At 38.9% G+C, this 14803-nt stretch overlaps 2 protein-coding genes across 3 annotated transcripts in view; one reads left to right on the forward strand and one right to left on the reverse strand.

Moving 5' to 3' along the window:
* zgc:65894 overlaps positions 1 to 14803 on the reverse strand; it is a 108390-nt gene that overhangs the window by 7112 nt on the left and 86475 nt on the right. The gene's annotated exons all lie outside the window — the stretch shown is intronic.
* c3a.2 (complement C3a, tandem duplicate 2) overlaps positions 5177 to 14803 on the forward strand; it is a 37072-nt gene continuing 27445 nt past the window's right edge. For both annotated transcript variants that reach the window (XR_015475516.1, NM_131243.1), the window contains 7 exon segments: positions 5177 to 5261; positions 6472 to 6664; positions 6780 to 6945; positions 10825 to 10898; positions 11263 to 11351; positions 12420 to 12502; positions 14455 to 14566. Coding sequence is in view for 1 of the 2 variants with exons in the window: in NM_131243.1 (NP_571318.1) it covers positions 5191 to 5261; positions 6472 to 6664; positions 6780 to 6945; positions 10825 to 10898; positions 11263 to 11351; positions 12420 to 12502; positions 14455 to 14566 (788 nt within the window). In the remaining variant the exon portion in view is untranslated.

A 14803-nucleotide genomic window follows, 5' to 3' on the forward strand; every position in this document is an offset into this window, starting at 1 on the left:
ATCGAAAAAAGGCTTTAAGATCAAGCGGAATCCTGGTGTGACTAGTTAATCAATGCAAACAGTCCAACATCCTGCTGTGCAAGAAAACATCTGACACAATTAAAGTCATCCTACTGTATTGTTTTTAAAAAGAGAAAACATTTGATGAGCAACTTTTATTCCATAAATCTTGGACCATATTCCTGAAAGAAAACATGACCAATAAAAAAAGTGTGAAGCACTTTTACAAGTAAACTTGTGAAGCTCTAATAATAATAATAATAATTGTAATAATAATAAAAATAATAATTTACTGTTGTTGTTGTTGTTGTTATTATTATTATCATCGTTATTGTTATTTATCATTATTATTATTATTATTATTATTATTATTATTATTATTATTATCATCATCGTTATTGTTATTTATCATCATTATTATTATTATTATTTTTATTGTTGTTATTATTTATTATTATTGTCATTATTATCATTATTATTATTGTTATTATTATTATTATTATTATTACCATCATCGTTATTGTTATTTATCATCATTATTATTATTATTATTATTATTATTGCTATTATTTATTATTATTGTTATTATCATTATTATTATTATTGTTGTTTTTTATTATTAATAATATTATTATTGTATTATTATTATTATGATTATTAATAATAATAGTAATAAATAATAACAACAACAACAACAACAATAATAACAATAATAATAATACATATTATTATAAATATTATTATTATTATTATTATTATTTTGTTTCAGTTTTTTATTGTTCAAATAGCCAAATTCTGACTGAGGAACGTTGAATGTGCTGGCCAGTTTGCTATATGCTTAATAAATTACACTTGGCTACGGTTTAATTGAAAACTTTTTTCTAATGATATATGATGGTGTTTTAAAAATAAATATTGGTCATATTTCTTTTATCTAAATATTTAGGAAATATTTTTGGTACACCAAAAAGTGTGGTTATGATGACCATCTGACAAGCTAATCCAGCTAAAAATTGTGTTTAAAATGTCACCTAAACTCAGCATTTAAATCTTCATAATCTCCCCTATTTTGCATTTAAAAAGGTCATATTTTGGTTCCAACAACAGGCTGATATGCGTGCAAGGTCAAATGACACTTTCATTGTTTTATAACAGTGTTTCTCAACTTTAAGTCTTTTGAATAAGGCGACGCAGTGGCGCAGTGAGTAGCACGTTCGCCTCACAGCAAGAAGGTCACTGGTTTGATCTTCGGCTCAGTTGGCGTTTCTGTGTGGAGTTTGCATGTTCTCCCTGCATTGCTGGATAAGTTGGCGGTTCAATTCGGTGTGGCGACCCCAGATTAATAAAGGGACTAAGCTGACAAGAAAATGAATGAAGTCTTTTGAATATGTTAAGCTGCTGTGATCAACCCACTGAAACGTTTTTAGTAAATATTACATTACTGAAAGATCTGCAGTTTATTTAGTATTTTTATAGGTATATTTTATTTTTTAAAAGTAACTGCAAAGTAATAATCTGATTACTTTTTACATTATGTAATTAGTAATGTAATCAGATACAAGTTTTCCAGTAGTAATCAGTTATTTTTTAATCTATTACTCATTTAAAGTAACTCACCCAACACTGATCACGATGGAGCGCGTCTGACAGTCATGCACCGCTAAATGAACGGACTGTTTTGAGGATTGTATAGGAGGGGCAACGGCGCCTCTAATGGAAAGAAAGAGAATCCCGCTGTTATTTATTTCAGTTTATTTACATTTATTTCAAAGTGTTTTCATGTCTAAATAAAATGAAAGCACAGTACAGACTCGCATTTAAGAGCAGGCTGTGCCCTCTCGTGGTTCGGTGGTATGGGTTGTGTATAGGAAGATTCGGCTCTTTGATGTTTATTGCCGACCTTCATAGAAAGATAAAAAAACACGAGAGAATCACAGAAATAAACCCATCGCAGGATTACAGCGGGATTCAATTGTAAAATACGGGAGAATCCTGGTAAAAACGAGATGGTTGACAGGTATGCTTAAAACATATTTTATTCATATTTCTATTCCCAGCTGTGATCACATTGACAGGGGTTTACAGTAATCAAATATTTTTTGCTCTTGCATTTCATCACATATCATACTGTATCTTACAGTTTTTATTTAATGCCATTTATTGCTGTCATGTCTCTGGAGTCATGTTCCATCTACCGTACAAGAACTGCACGTCTCCAGTTAATATTCAATAACTCGACTGACCTACATTAGGAAGAAGCTGTGTATTTACCACTGCCGTTGGTCATCCACCCTAACCCTGCGATGCTGTTTACAAATATTTACTGGCAGTCATTCATGGTTTCAGCACTGATGAACTATGAACTCTTGGATGCTGCAAAACCACAGCCTCTGTCTTTATATAAGATCAGCATGTTGTTATTTGCAAGAGCGGACTGACACTTTGTACAGAACTAGTTTAACAGATTTTTCTAAAAATATTATTGCATTGCACAAAAGAATAAGGATTTAAAATAACGCCAACACTGCATTTTTCATATTTTACTAACAATTACAGAAAAAAAGATCAACAGAAGCGGTGCCAGCTTACCAAAGGTTGAATTTACCCAGCCGCTTTTGCAGGTCATTTACAGGAAACTGAACTGCACTGCTGTTTACTCTGCAAATACCTCTGAGATCTCGTTTAGTTCCCCTGTCTGATGCACTTGTGATTTGAGAAAAACTTAAATTCTTCAATTCCACTAACAAAAGTAAACGTCTTCTTTATGTTTCTGACAGTCACAACAGATATTAATATTTTTAATTCATTAATTATTCATATTTGACTCTATTTTTCATACTACTTGCAAAGACAAATCTCTGATATCTCCCTAGAACTGAAAACACTCAGAATATTGTTTGAGACTTTATTTTGAACTAGTAAAAATATATGTAGTCATACTTAAAATATATAAATGAGTAGCCAAATATGCAAATAACACAATAACAATAGGCAAAAAACAAATAAACAAGGGTATTTTTAAAAAACGGCTCGGTGGATGGGGGTGGGGTGGGGGGTTCTTCTGAAAACAAAGATTTCGTTTTAGTCAGGTTATAGTAAGTTTGAATAAATCTGATTGGCTCACTAATCATTTCCGATTTCAGACCAGCTGCTGTCAATCATATCACGTGCTCCTCTTGAAATTAGTTTGTGAAACTTCCCTTAAAGCCCCATTTTATAACCACCTACTATGAATACAAGTTTTTTTTAATGCAAGTACAAATGCAAACAGAGAGAGACGGAGAGATAGAGATTTTTTTTTATTATCAATCACTTTAAGAAACAATAATTCTCCAGTCATTCACATTATGTTAAACACAATAAAAGAACGATAAACACAAAACACCTTACATGCTGGAACAATCCATTCTACTCCCCCCTCCCACCATTACAATGCTCATCTATTAAACTCCTTCGAAAGATACAATCCCATCCTGTAATATCACATCTCCAGGCAATATGGAAAAGAATAGCAAAAACATTAAAGTTTAACCCATTTTTGAGTACAATCTCAAGTATTTCAATTTCAAGTAGATTCTTCAGCCACTCTGCTCCTCAGCTTTGGAATTCACTTCCTCCTGATCTCTGTGATTTAGACTCTCTTTCACAATTTAAGTTCAGACTCAAAACACATTTGTTTAGAACAGCCTATTCTCTTTGACCCGATTGCGTTTTTAAAGTTTGTATTGTATTCTATTGTTTTTATTGTGTTTACATTTGAATTGATTGTTTTAGCTGTCCTGTACGGTGACCTTGAGTGTCATGAAAGGGGCCTTTAAATAAAATGCATTATTGTTATTATTATTATTATTATTATTATTATTTGGCTGAATCCCAAACTGTATATCAAAAAAATCGAATTACTTGAAGGGAATGGATAAAGAAAGGTATTTTTAGGTTAAGTGATCTCTTTGGAAACGACAATTTAAAATCCTTTAACCAATCATCACAACATTTTGGCCTCAACAAGAATCAGTTTTGGAGATATTTACAGATTAGGCATCTATTAAATAGGACTTTTAAGATTGGTAATTGAGCTCCGGAGGAGGACTGTAATTTAACAGTAATTCTTAGATTGTATGACAGAGGGCATGACGTTTCAGTGTATTATAAATGGTTAATGGAAAAGATGGGGTGTGGTTTCTATTCTGCTCTTTAAACAGTTTGGAGTAAAGAGCTAAACTGTATACTTAGTGATGAACATTGGATAAAAAAAGTGTAAAAGCTGTAAAGTAATGTCAAGGAATTCAGGAGTGCGTTTAATACAATTTAAAATCGTTTTAACTGGACTCCAAGTAGGCTTTTCAGACTTGGGTTGAAGGACTCTGCGGAGTGTTGGAGATGCAGAAGCGAAGGAGACTTGATTCATGCCCTGTGGTCCTGATCTAAAATACAAGAATTCTGGGTTAAAGTACACAATTACATTCAGGATGTTTCTGGATGCTACATTAACATACTAGAAAACCCGTTTGTATTGGGACCTGGTGTGAAGATGTGTGAATGGATTCCAATAAATATTATGATTGGAAGACAAATTATTATGAGGGAATGGCGTTCAGTAGGTCCACCATCATTTCAAGAATGGGTTATGGAACTGCATGGGGAAGGTGGAAGCATATGAAAAATGACATATAGGATACTAGATAAATTGGATGTTCATCAGAGAAGATGGGGAAATTACCTTTTTGGAGAAGGAATAAGGTCATAGTGGTGAGACGCACACCAAAAATGTAAAGAGCTTTTTTTAAATGTTTTATTGTGTTGTTTCTGTCCCTATTGAGTCTAATAATATGCATTTCTGTTGACTGGGTTTATGATCGCAATATTTAATGACAGCACTGCCACTGTAGGGGAGGGGAGGACGTTAAAAGGAGGTAAAATGTGTAAACGGATTGTATTGTGAAATTATTGAAGAAAAATAAAAATGTAATCATAAAAAAAAACACCTTACATGCTTACATCAACTCTCTTATACCAATATCTCATCAATAAACTGAACATAATGCATTATTATGAGAGTTAGAGAAAAGAGAGAGAGAGAGTTTGTGTGTGTGTGTGTGTGTGTGTGTGTGTGTGTGTGTGTGTGTGTAGGACTGTGAGCGCTGCTGGTATAAATGTGAGCGTCTGCAGGTTTACAGAAACACAGTCAGGATGGAGGTGAAGCTGCTGTTTCTCTCTGCTGTTCTTCTCTCCTCAGCGCTTCTCACACTGTGTGACCCGCTGTGAGTATTACACACTCTCTCACACACATCCACTAAACCAGCGCTTTTCTTCTTTATTTTAATAATTGTTTATCACTTTTGCCATGTTTGTGAAGCACTTTGGTCAGCATTCTTGTTGTTTTTAGGTGCTATATAAATAAGGTTGGGTGCTCTGGTTTCCCCACAGTCCAAAAGACATGCTTTATAAGTGAATTGAATAAGCTAAATTGGCCATTCGTATGTTAAAGGGAACCTAGGTTACCACTTTTTTCAGATTTAATATTTTGCGTCTCTAGAATGTGTATATAAAGTTTCAGCTCAAAACACCCATCAGATTTTTCATTATACATTTTACAAGATGCTGTTTTATACTGATTTCCTGCAGGGGGTGGTTTTGTTGTACTGCGCCTTTAAGGCGAGTTCTGCCCGCCTACTGTTTTTACGTGCCTTCCCGCGTGCTTTAATCTCCTCCCTGGGCTTTGTCAGACAACAGACAGACTTAAAGGAAAAAGGTCTCACATAGCGTCTGTGAGAAATACTACAGTAAGAACTAACCTTTACTAATCAGTAGCAGCTGACACACACACACACACACAGACACACACACAGACACACACACACACAGGTAGGCAGACAGACAGAGCGCGCTTAGCTTAGCACTGTTTTTGCACTCAAATATGACAGGATACAGGATAAGTCCTGGATTAAATTATTGGTGGGGACATTTCAATGGTCAGTGGATATTGATGGGGACGCGTCCCCTCCGTCCACCTTAAATCTACACCCCTGCTTCCATAGTTATGGAGAGGCCCGTGCAGAGACTGCCCAAAGGGCATGTGCAGGATACATTTTTGGAAGAGCCGGGGGGCGGTAGAGGGGGGTGGGGGGTGGGGGGTGGGTGATTGTTGTTGTTGTTGTCGCGCGTTCTCATCAGCGGTGTTACTGTAAAGCGTGGGGTGGGGGGTGGGGGGTGGTGGGGGGGGGGGGGGACACATTTGATCATTTTGGAAGGGCACTTTCTATCCAAGACAAATAAGGGCATGTGCACTGCACAGGTTGAGCCCTATGTGTGCACGTGCCTGGTTACGGACAATCTCATAATACATTTATATTGCAGAAGCTTGAGCCTAATTGAAAATTAAATTTGTAGATGTGAATTTTTCCTTGGTACATGGTACAATCCGTAGTTCTTCTAAATGAAGTTGAAGCAAAAATGATTTGTTCTCCTCAGGTATGTTCTGATGGCTCCTAATCTGCTGAGAGTGGGTTCATCAGAGAACGTGTTTGTGGAGGCGCAGGATTATTCTGGAGAACCCCTAAGAGTGAAGATCTCTGTGAAGAACTTCCCAGCCAAGAATGTGGAGATGATGCAAAAAACAGTGACTCTGACTGGAGAAAAATATCAGATCCTCACAGACATAGAGGTCAGCTTTACCCTTATATAAGAGTACAATATGTGCAATGCATATTCGTAATCTAAAATGGTATGTTTTGGTTTATAAATAGCAAAACGGTTTAACAGGTTGTTATTTATAATAGATTCCGGATGATAAAAACTTCTTCTCTGATGATGAGAAGAAGCAGTATGTGTATCTGCAAGCTCACTTTCCCTCCGTCACTCTGGAGAAAGTGGTCATGGTGTCTTTTCAGTCTGGATATTTGTTTGTACAGACGGACAAGCCCATCTACACGCCTGGCAGCAATGGTAAGTTTAAAACATGGAATACAAAGGAATGTTTATGAACCCTAGCAGCAAAGAATTCTGGCCCAGATTTGGCATAAAGCTGGCACAGCAGGCATTCATCCGGCACTGGCATACAGCATGTGGGCCAAACATGGCCCGGGTTTGGCAGAGGTGGCACGGTTTTTAAGGCGGCACACAAGATTTGGGCCAGATGAAAAATGTAGTATTTGGCCCAGATTTAAAAATTTGATAAGTGGGCCATGTGAGTTTGGCCAGTCTTGACCCACATTTAAAATGCACTAAAATCATTTTTGAGTAAAGAAAAAAAATTCTACCAATCAGGTCACTTTGAGAAAAAGCGTGCCCGTAGTGTGCCTAAAGCGCATCACTCCATGGGTTTATCAATTACATTGCAATCGTGACACACCAACCTATCTGGCCCAGTTCAGGCCCATTTATGAGTTATTAACTTGGCTGAGACTTGGCCCAGATATGGTCTGTGTTTGGCCCTTGTCTGGAAGCCAGATTTGGTCCAGTCATGTACCGTAATTCACTGCGGCATGTGGGCCAAGCAAAACCTGATTGTGTGGGCCAGAGCTGGGCCAGAGAAATCTTGCTATGTGGGAATTTAATCATGTTACAACTGGCTGCTGCGAGTATTTTCTAGGGATGCACCAAAACCTTCTTTTGGAACCGATGCAATGTGGATACCAAAATTCGGAGTATTGATCAGAGTATTGTCTTAATCATATTAAAATCAGAGTATTGGTGTCCATGTAAACATACTCACTGAAAGTGCCAGATGATGTGAGCTCTAAATAGAGCTGTGAACCTACACTAGTCTCACGGTTTGGTTTGGTTACGATTATCATGCCATCGATTCGGTTCAATTCGATATTTCAGTGCATCACAGTGCATTGACGGTGCTTTTCATACACAGTTTTACATTTTCTTCACAGCAGCAGTTCTTGTATTAAAATAAATGAATATATTTATATATTATTTGTAATACAATTTTGTCATTTAATACAAACAGTCAGACATATAAACTGTACCTTTAAACAAAACAAGCATTTAGCAAATAATATAAACAAATATAAATATCCAGCTCAATTTCTGATCCTTGTCTAGTTCTCTTACACCCCTTTGATTGGTCACACCCTCAACAAAAACGGTTGCGATTGGCTCTTGCGCGCTGCGCTCTTCACAGATGAGTGACACTGATAAGCGGCAGGCGGCGATCTCACAGCTGATGTATGATAGACATGGTGGAGAAAACTCTGCAGACACGCACTCGTCTCTTTATCCAGAAGTAATGCTGTAAAAAAGCCGAGAGGAGAAGAAAAGCCACGCCTGCAGATCACATGGGCCACTGTGTGTGTGTGTGTGTGTGTGTGTGAGAGAGAGAGAAATGGAGTACTTTCATTCTCTTGATCTCAGTGAAAAAGGGGCTTTTGTTGTATATATCAGTGAAAGACTGATCCAGCAAACACACACAGTGAAATTGTGCACAGTTAATGAGTTTTAAGTAGTTAAAGCGCTGTAAATACTCACGATCGCCTCCCTCGCGACTGCATCGCGGTGCACCGAAGAAACGATTAATTTTGACACCCCTATGTCACAAGCTGTCAAAGACAGTCCATTCCTCGCCTTTAAGTTGATTCCATGAGCCCTGACATTTCATAAGTTTGACGCGGCATGGCGCGCACATGACAGTTGATAGTATCACACACCAAACGTGCACATTCGCATGTTATTTTTAAATGAAACAATTCAGAAATATGAACAGTCGTGAGTCGTGGCTGGGCGGCACGGACTGCCACTGACTCGCGAATTCTAAAATGCATGGCGCTGCGCGACGCTGAGTGGTGCCCATGGTTTGCGACCTGTTTTATGTTCTTGTCGCAGCACCGGAATTAGGCACCGAAATTCATGCTGATTCGGTCCGGTGCATACCAGTTCCAAAGGTACCATTGCCATAATGGCACCGGGTTTCGGTAGCCAACCCTATTTATAAGTCAACAAAAGCCATGAAGGTAGCCTATTATAAGGCACTGGAAAGTTGTCATGTAGGCCTACTGCATCCCAAATGTTCTGAAATCATTTATTCTCCTCGCTTCCCCTGTCAATCATTCTCCACTCATTCACAATCCAAACCTCATGTCGCCTTTATGACAACAGGAAAAACTCTCTCCAAGACTGATTGTTCCTGTTAATATAAATAATCAGTGGAGAAATGGGTTCATTTTGACCTGAACCAAGGAGTTCATTGCTGTTTCTAAATCTTGTTGTGCTGTGTCTATTAAGTCAGCATTCGCAACACTGGAGTAGAGAGGGTTATTACCTGCTCTTCACACATAAAGGCGGCCTACTTGAAATTTTAAATGAGAAAAGGCTCAATAATCTATTGGACAGATCCTCAACGCACTGAATTCTTCCCTTTGTGCTGCTGAGTTTTAAAAGTGTCCGCAGATACCGGAGGGCTGCGTGCTGTGCCTCGGTGATGCATCAAGTCATTAACACACTGGTTGCGCAGACACGACGTGCGCCGCTCTCATTTCACTGTCAAGTAGAGTTAACTGGCCAAACTTAATTTCTAGTTGCCTTTTATATTTAATTCCGGAAAGTATAACGTTATTGTAATATATTGACATTTTGATGCGCAACAGGAGCCTCAACTGCTCTACTAACATCTGCTCATGATGACATCTTATGATTTTTAAATATTTCCACATAATTAAGAAGTTTATTTACAAGCTAATTTCGAGAGGATCATGTGCTTATGATTGACCACAGCCGGTCCTGCACTAGCTAACATATGATTCACCAATCAGATGATTCCTAAGTCACTATAAATAACCAGAATTTCATACCTCAGTTATCTTCATCTTACCCATCCACCCATACTTCTCCCCCTTTTCCTAGACGGGATCAATAATATATTGGACAGATCCTCAACGCACTGAATTCTTCCCTTTGTGCTGCTGAGTTTTAAAGGTGTCCGCAGATACCGGAGGGCTGCGCGCTGTGTCTCCGTGATGCATCAAGTCATTAACACACTGGTTGCGCAGACACGACGTGCACCGCTCCTTAAAATTATTCTGTAGGCTAATATTAAACGATTTTTTCTTTATCTTTATTCTTCCGAGGGAAATACTTTTAGTGCTTTGAATAGTTTGTAAAGCCCGGCTCATTGTGGTCAAAGTAGTTGATTAAATTAATAAAAGGGAAACTGACGGGTGCAATATAGATTGTCATTAACAGAAAATTATTAAGCCTAGTATAGGCTACTCTAAAACTGCGAATATATCACTGTCATTTTATATATATTGATATTGATATTCAAAGAAAAATCATAATTAAAAAGGGAAACATGAGCTAAACCACAACAGATCAATGTCATAACAAATGCTCAAATAATGTAGCCTAGTTTACAGCAAGCATCATGTCTTAGTTAGATTGTGCTGTCTGTCATACACAGTAGGCCAATAGGTGTGTTATTTTTACTAAAGAAGATATGTTATTTTAGTTTATCACCAGAACTATTGAAACTGTGCCTAAAAAACACAGTACTGGGATAGGATCTGTATCGGTCGATACTTAGAATTTAGGTATTGGGATTGGTTCCAAAAAAAATGGTATTGGTGCATACCTCAAAGTCACAGACACCAAACAAAAGCAGGTCATTTTTTTAGAGCTGTCGCAGAATTGTTGCCACGTCTTCCAGATTATTGACCTGAAGCTTGACTACAAGATTAAATCACAAATCAAATCGCAATATCTGTCAAAAAAATTACAATTATATATGTTCCCCAAACCGCACAGCCCTAGTTTGCAATATATATCCTGGTTTGGCTTTTTCAGTATCATGCTGCAGTTTTGTTTTGACTTCTTTTGCAGTCCAGTACAGGATTTTTTCTATGACACCCAACTTGAAACCACTCAGTCAGCCTGGAATCACAGTGGATATCATGGTACATTCCTTTGTTCTTACCACTTCTATAACTATAACACTGGCAATAAACTTTTACCCCAAAATGTGTAGTAACTATAACAGTAACAGCACTCGCTAAAGAACTATAACAGTAAAAATATGCACAGTGTTAAAATGAAACATAGTTTAAAGTCTAAATTTCCAATACTTGCTTTGTGGCCTGATACCTGTACTTTTCACAATCCTCGTAGATAGAATTGTTTACTAAATATTTTTGTTAACTATAAAACCCTGACAGCCAATCAAATTCCTGCTAAAGACTACAAATATTTAATATAGCAAATGGCAAAACTTTGATGAATTGATGAAAAATGAGTTGAATGATGATTTCTGTGTTTCCTAAGAATCCACAAGGCATCACGGTAGCATCAGATGCAATAAAGGCAGAGAAAGGTGTGAAGTCTTCAATCTACAACATCCCTGATGTTACTAGGTGTGTACAGTAAATCACTGTTGAGACAAAAATTTTTCAAGTAGAGTTAACTGGTCAAACTTAATTTCTAGTTGCCTTTTATATTTAATTCCGGAAAGTATAACGTTAATGTAATATATTGACATTTTGATGCGCAACAGGAGCCTCAACTGCTCTACTATCATCCGCTCATGGTGACATCTTATGATTTTAAAATATTTCCACATAATTAAGAAGTTTATTTACAAGCTAATTTCGAGAAGATCATGTGCTTATGATTGATCACAGCCGGTCCTGCACTAGCTAACACAGGATTCACCAATCAGATGATTCCTAAGTCACTATAAATAACCAGAATTTCATACCTCAGTTATCTTCATCTTACCCATCCACCCATACTCCTCCCCCTTTTCCTAGATAGGGCAGCACGGCAGCTCAGTGGTTAGCACTGTTGCCTCACGGTAAGAATGTCACTGGTTTAAGTCCTTACCAGTCCAGTCAAAGTTTCTGTGTGGAGCTTAAATGTTCTCCCCATGCTCGTGTGGGTTTCCCTCGGGTTTCCTGGTTTCCTCCCACTGTCCAAAGACTAAACCAAAATTGGAGGGGTCTGGCTGCAGACTTGGTGCAGTGCAATCTGGGCTGCATTCAATGCTTTTTAATGGGCTCAGCTAACCCCACACCTAACCCTACCCATCACAGTGACGTCACTAGTTCCATTTGAGTGCATTGTGTCTGACATTGCATCACTGAGTGATGCAGTCTCAGCTTGCATCATAAAGGCTGCATCCAGATACTATTGCAAAGTTGGCACCCTAGACAAGCTCTTAGTCAGCAGTTTATCTCTCCATAACAATCCCTAATTTGTCTAAAGCCATAAGCTTTGAGGGAGTTCTCGAGATCTACTTGAGAACAAACTCCCCCCTCACCCTGCAAACAGGAGGGAGCCCCGAGCTCGAGGATCTTAGCCATTATTAACATTAGCTGTTACTACCCAACTCTGACTATCTAGTAATTTATGAGAAAAATTATAATCTGTTTAAATGTCACACACAAAGACATAAAAAAATCTGTGCTTTTGTTTTTCTTCAGTTTAGGGATGTGGAAAGTGGTCACGCGGTACACAAACACCCCTCTGAAGACATTTACTGCAGAGTTTGAGGTCAAAGAATACGGTAAGATCTGTCGGAGGTCATAAGAGGCATTTAGCCTAGCTACCGTAGGCTAGTAATTTTGAATTACTACAGAACCTTGGCAAAGCATCCCAGTCCCAAAGTGCGGCACCGTGGAGGCCACTATCTACCTGAATGCAACACTGTGACTATACGCAAATATGGGCTAGCCTTAACCTAAGGGGAGCACTGCAGAGATGCAACTACAAGATGGTTAGCTGATGGGGAAGACACGAGTCCAGTCTGTAAGAGAGACTTCACCATGGCTGGCTAAGCATATGGCATTATTGAGCTGGGATGCACATAGTATGCACCAATCCCCAAAATGCGTGTTGACTAAGCGGGCAACCAGACAACGTAACGGGCCAAGCACCCCAAGTCAGATGTTGGGAGCTTCGGAGGAACTCCCTAGGGTTCATCAGATGGGGAACTTACTAGCAGAGCCAAATGAGCAAACAGATCTCTGGGTTAAGGAGAATGGCACAACAAGCATTTTCAACACCTAGCCTGACCATCATTACCCAGCATTCAGGAGGAAACCGGCTGCACCTGAAGATTGTAAAATCTCACCAATGTATAGGGGTTGCCCAGCCCGCAGCTCTACAGATATCTGTTGGAGAGGTGCTTTACAGTATGTTAAAGCCCAGGAAGAGGCAAAAATCCACTCTCACTCCTAGGGCACACGGCTTGTTTTATCATAGGTTGATGACGTATTCACTAACCAGTGAACCAACCTCTGTTTGGATATGGCACTTCCCTTCTGCCTACTACCGTAACACACTAAGTGCTGCTGAGAGACAGCTCTGAATGTGGTCTATATAAAGGCACAGAGTATAACATAAAGTTAATTCCAGGCATGATTCATTGACTGAAAAGGCTTCCAATCACCGATCCTCTTGATAGAAGCAAGCGCGACCAGCAGAGCGGTCCTAATCAACAGAATTCTTAGATACTGGGTCAAGTGGTTCAAATGGATCCCTCTGCACTCCCGATAGGACTACAGAGAGATCCCAAAAGAACATAAGAGGGGAGAGGGATTTAGCTGCCTTGCACCTCTAAGGAACCGAATGACCAGGTTGTGCCTTCCCAGTGTCTACCGAGTCATAATGAGCAAAGATGGCAGTGAAAAATCTTCAGTGTGGAAGGTGACAATCTCTGCTCCAGCTTATCCTGAAAAAAGGAAAGCACAATGCGGATCTGGCATGTTCAGGGTCTTATAGCAAGAAGTGCACCGTTCAACAAATAGACTCCACTTCAGGGCATAAGCATAGAAGGGGGCTCTTGTCTGAGTGACGGTGTCAACCACAGAAGACCTTAGGTTACCCAAGTCTTCCAAACCTGTCTATGGACTGCACATAGAAGTTCCAGAGATCTGGTCGCAGGAGCCAGAGGGTGCCCTGTGTTAGAGAAAGGAGGTCATTCCTCAGGGGACTAGCCCCCATTGCAATACTTTGATCTGCCGAGTGTGACACCAATGACAGGAAATCACAGCATCCAGAAATGCACAATCGGTTCAACAGCTTGAAAAAGAAGGTTGAACAACTGTATTGCTCTCTAAGTGAAACTGCACTTTTTTGACTGCTCTTTAACGCCGTGACCAGGAGGGATAATCCCCCCCCCACCCCACTAGATACAGTAACTGGAAATCCAGAAGGTATCAGCTTTGTAGTGTCTATCTCTCTTCAATGCCAATTGGCCCTGAAGCTAAGAAGTCTGTCAGGAACTCCTCTGGATGCTGCTTGTATACTCAACTATTTATAAGTGGCCGCACATGTGAAGGAGTATTTCTGCCAATTTATAGGCATTCATTGGCCTGTTTTATTACTCTTCAGAGTGATTGGTCATCTGGCGATTCCCCAAAATGTTGTTTCAACATAATGTTGGAGTTTCCGACCTGAAAGGGAACTAAAATACTGCATTGTGTTGACCTATTGGTGTGTATTGTTTGGTTTTAGTGCTGCCGACTTTTGAAGTGAAATTAACACCCAGTAGTTTTTTCTACTACGTGGGAGACAACAAACAAGAGAACGACGAGGAAGACAGTCTGACAGTTGACATCGAAGCCAAGTAAGACCAAATATATTGTGCTTTGTGAGTCATATTGGAATCACAGTGATTCAAAGTGTGTTTTTATATACTTATATTATGTGAAGTTTATTTATAAACCAGAATCACATGCTTATGATTGCTTGCAGCTGGTCCTGCATTACTCATTTTATAATTCTTCAATCAAATGACTCCCAAGCCACTATAAATCCCCTAAGTTCCATATAACAGGCATCTATGTTTTGAAGAATTCCCCCC

The sequence above is a fragment of the Danio rerio genome, chromosome 1, assembly GCF_052040795.2.
Source record: "Danio rerio strain M-AB ecotype USA chromosome 1, GRCz13ab, whole genome shotgun sequence".
In the NCBI taxonomy this organism is placed as follows: Eukaryota; Metazoa; Chordata; class Actinopteri; order Cypriniformes; family Danionidae; genus Danio; species Danio rerio.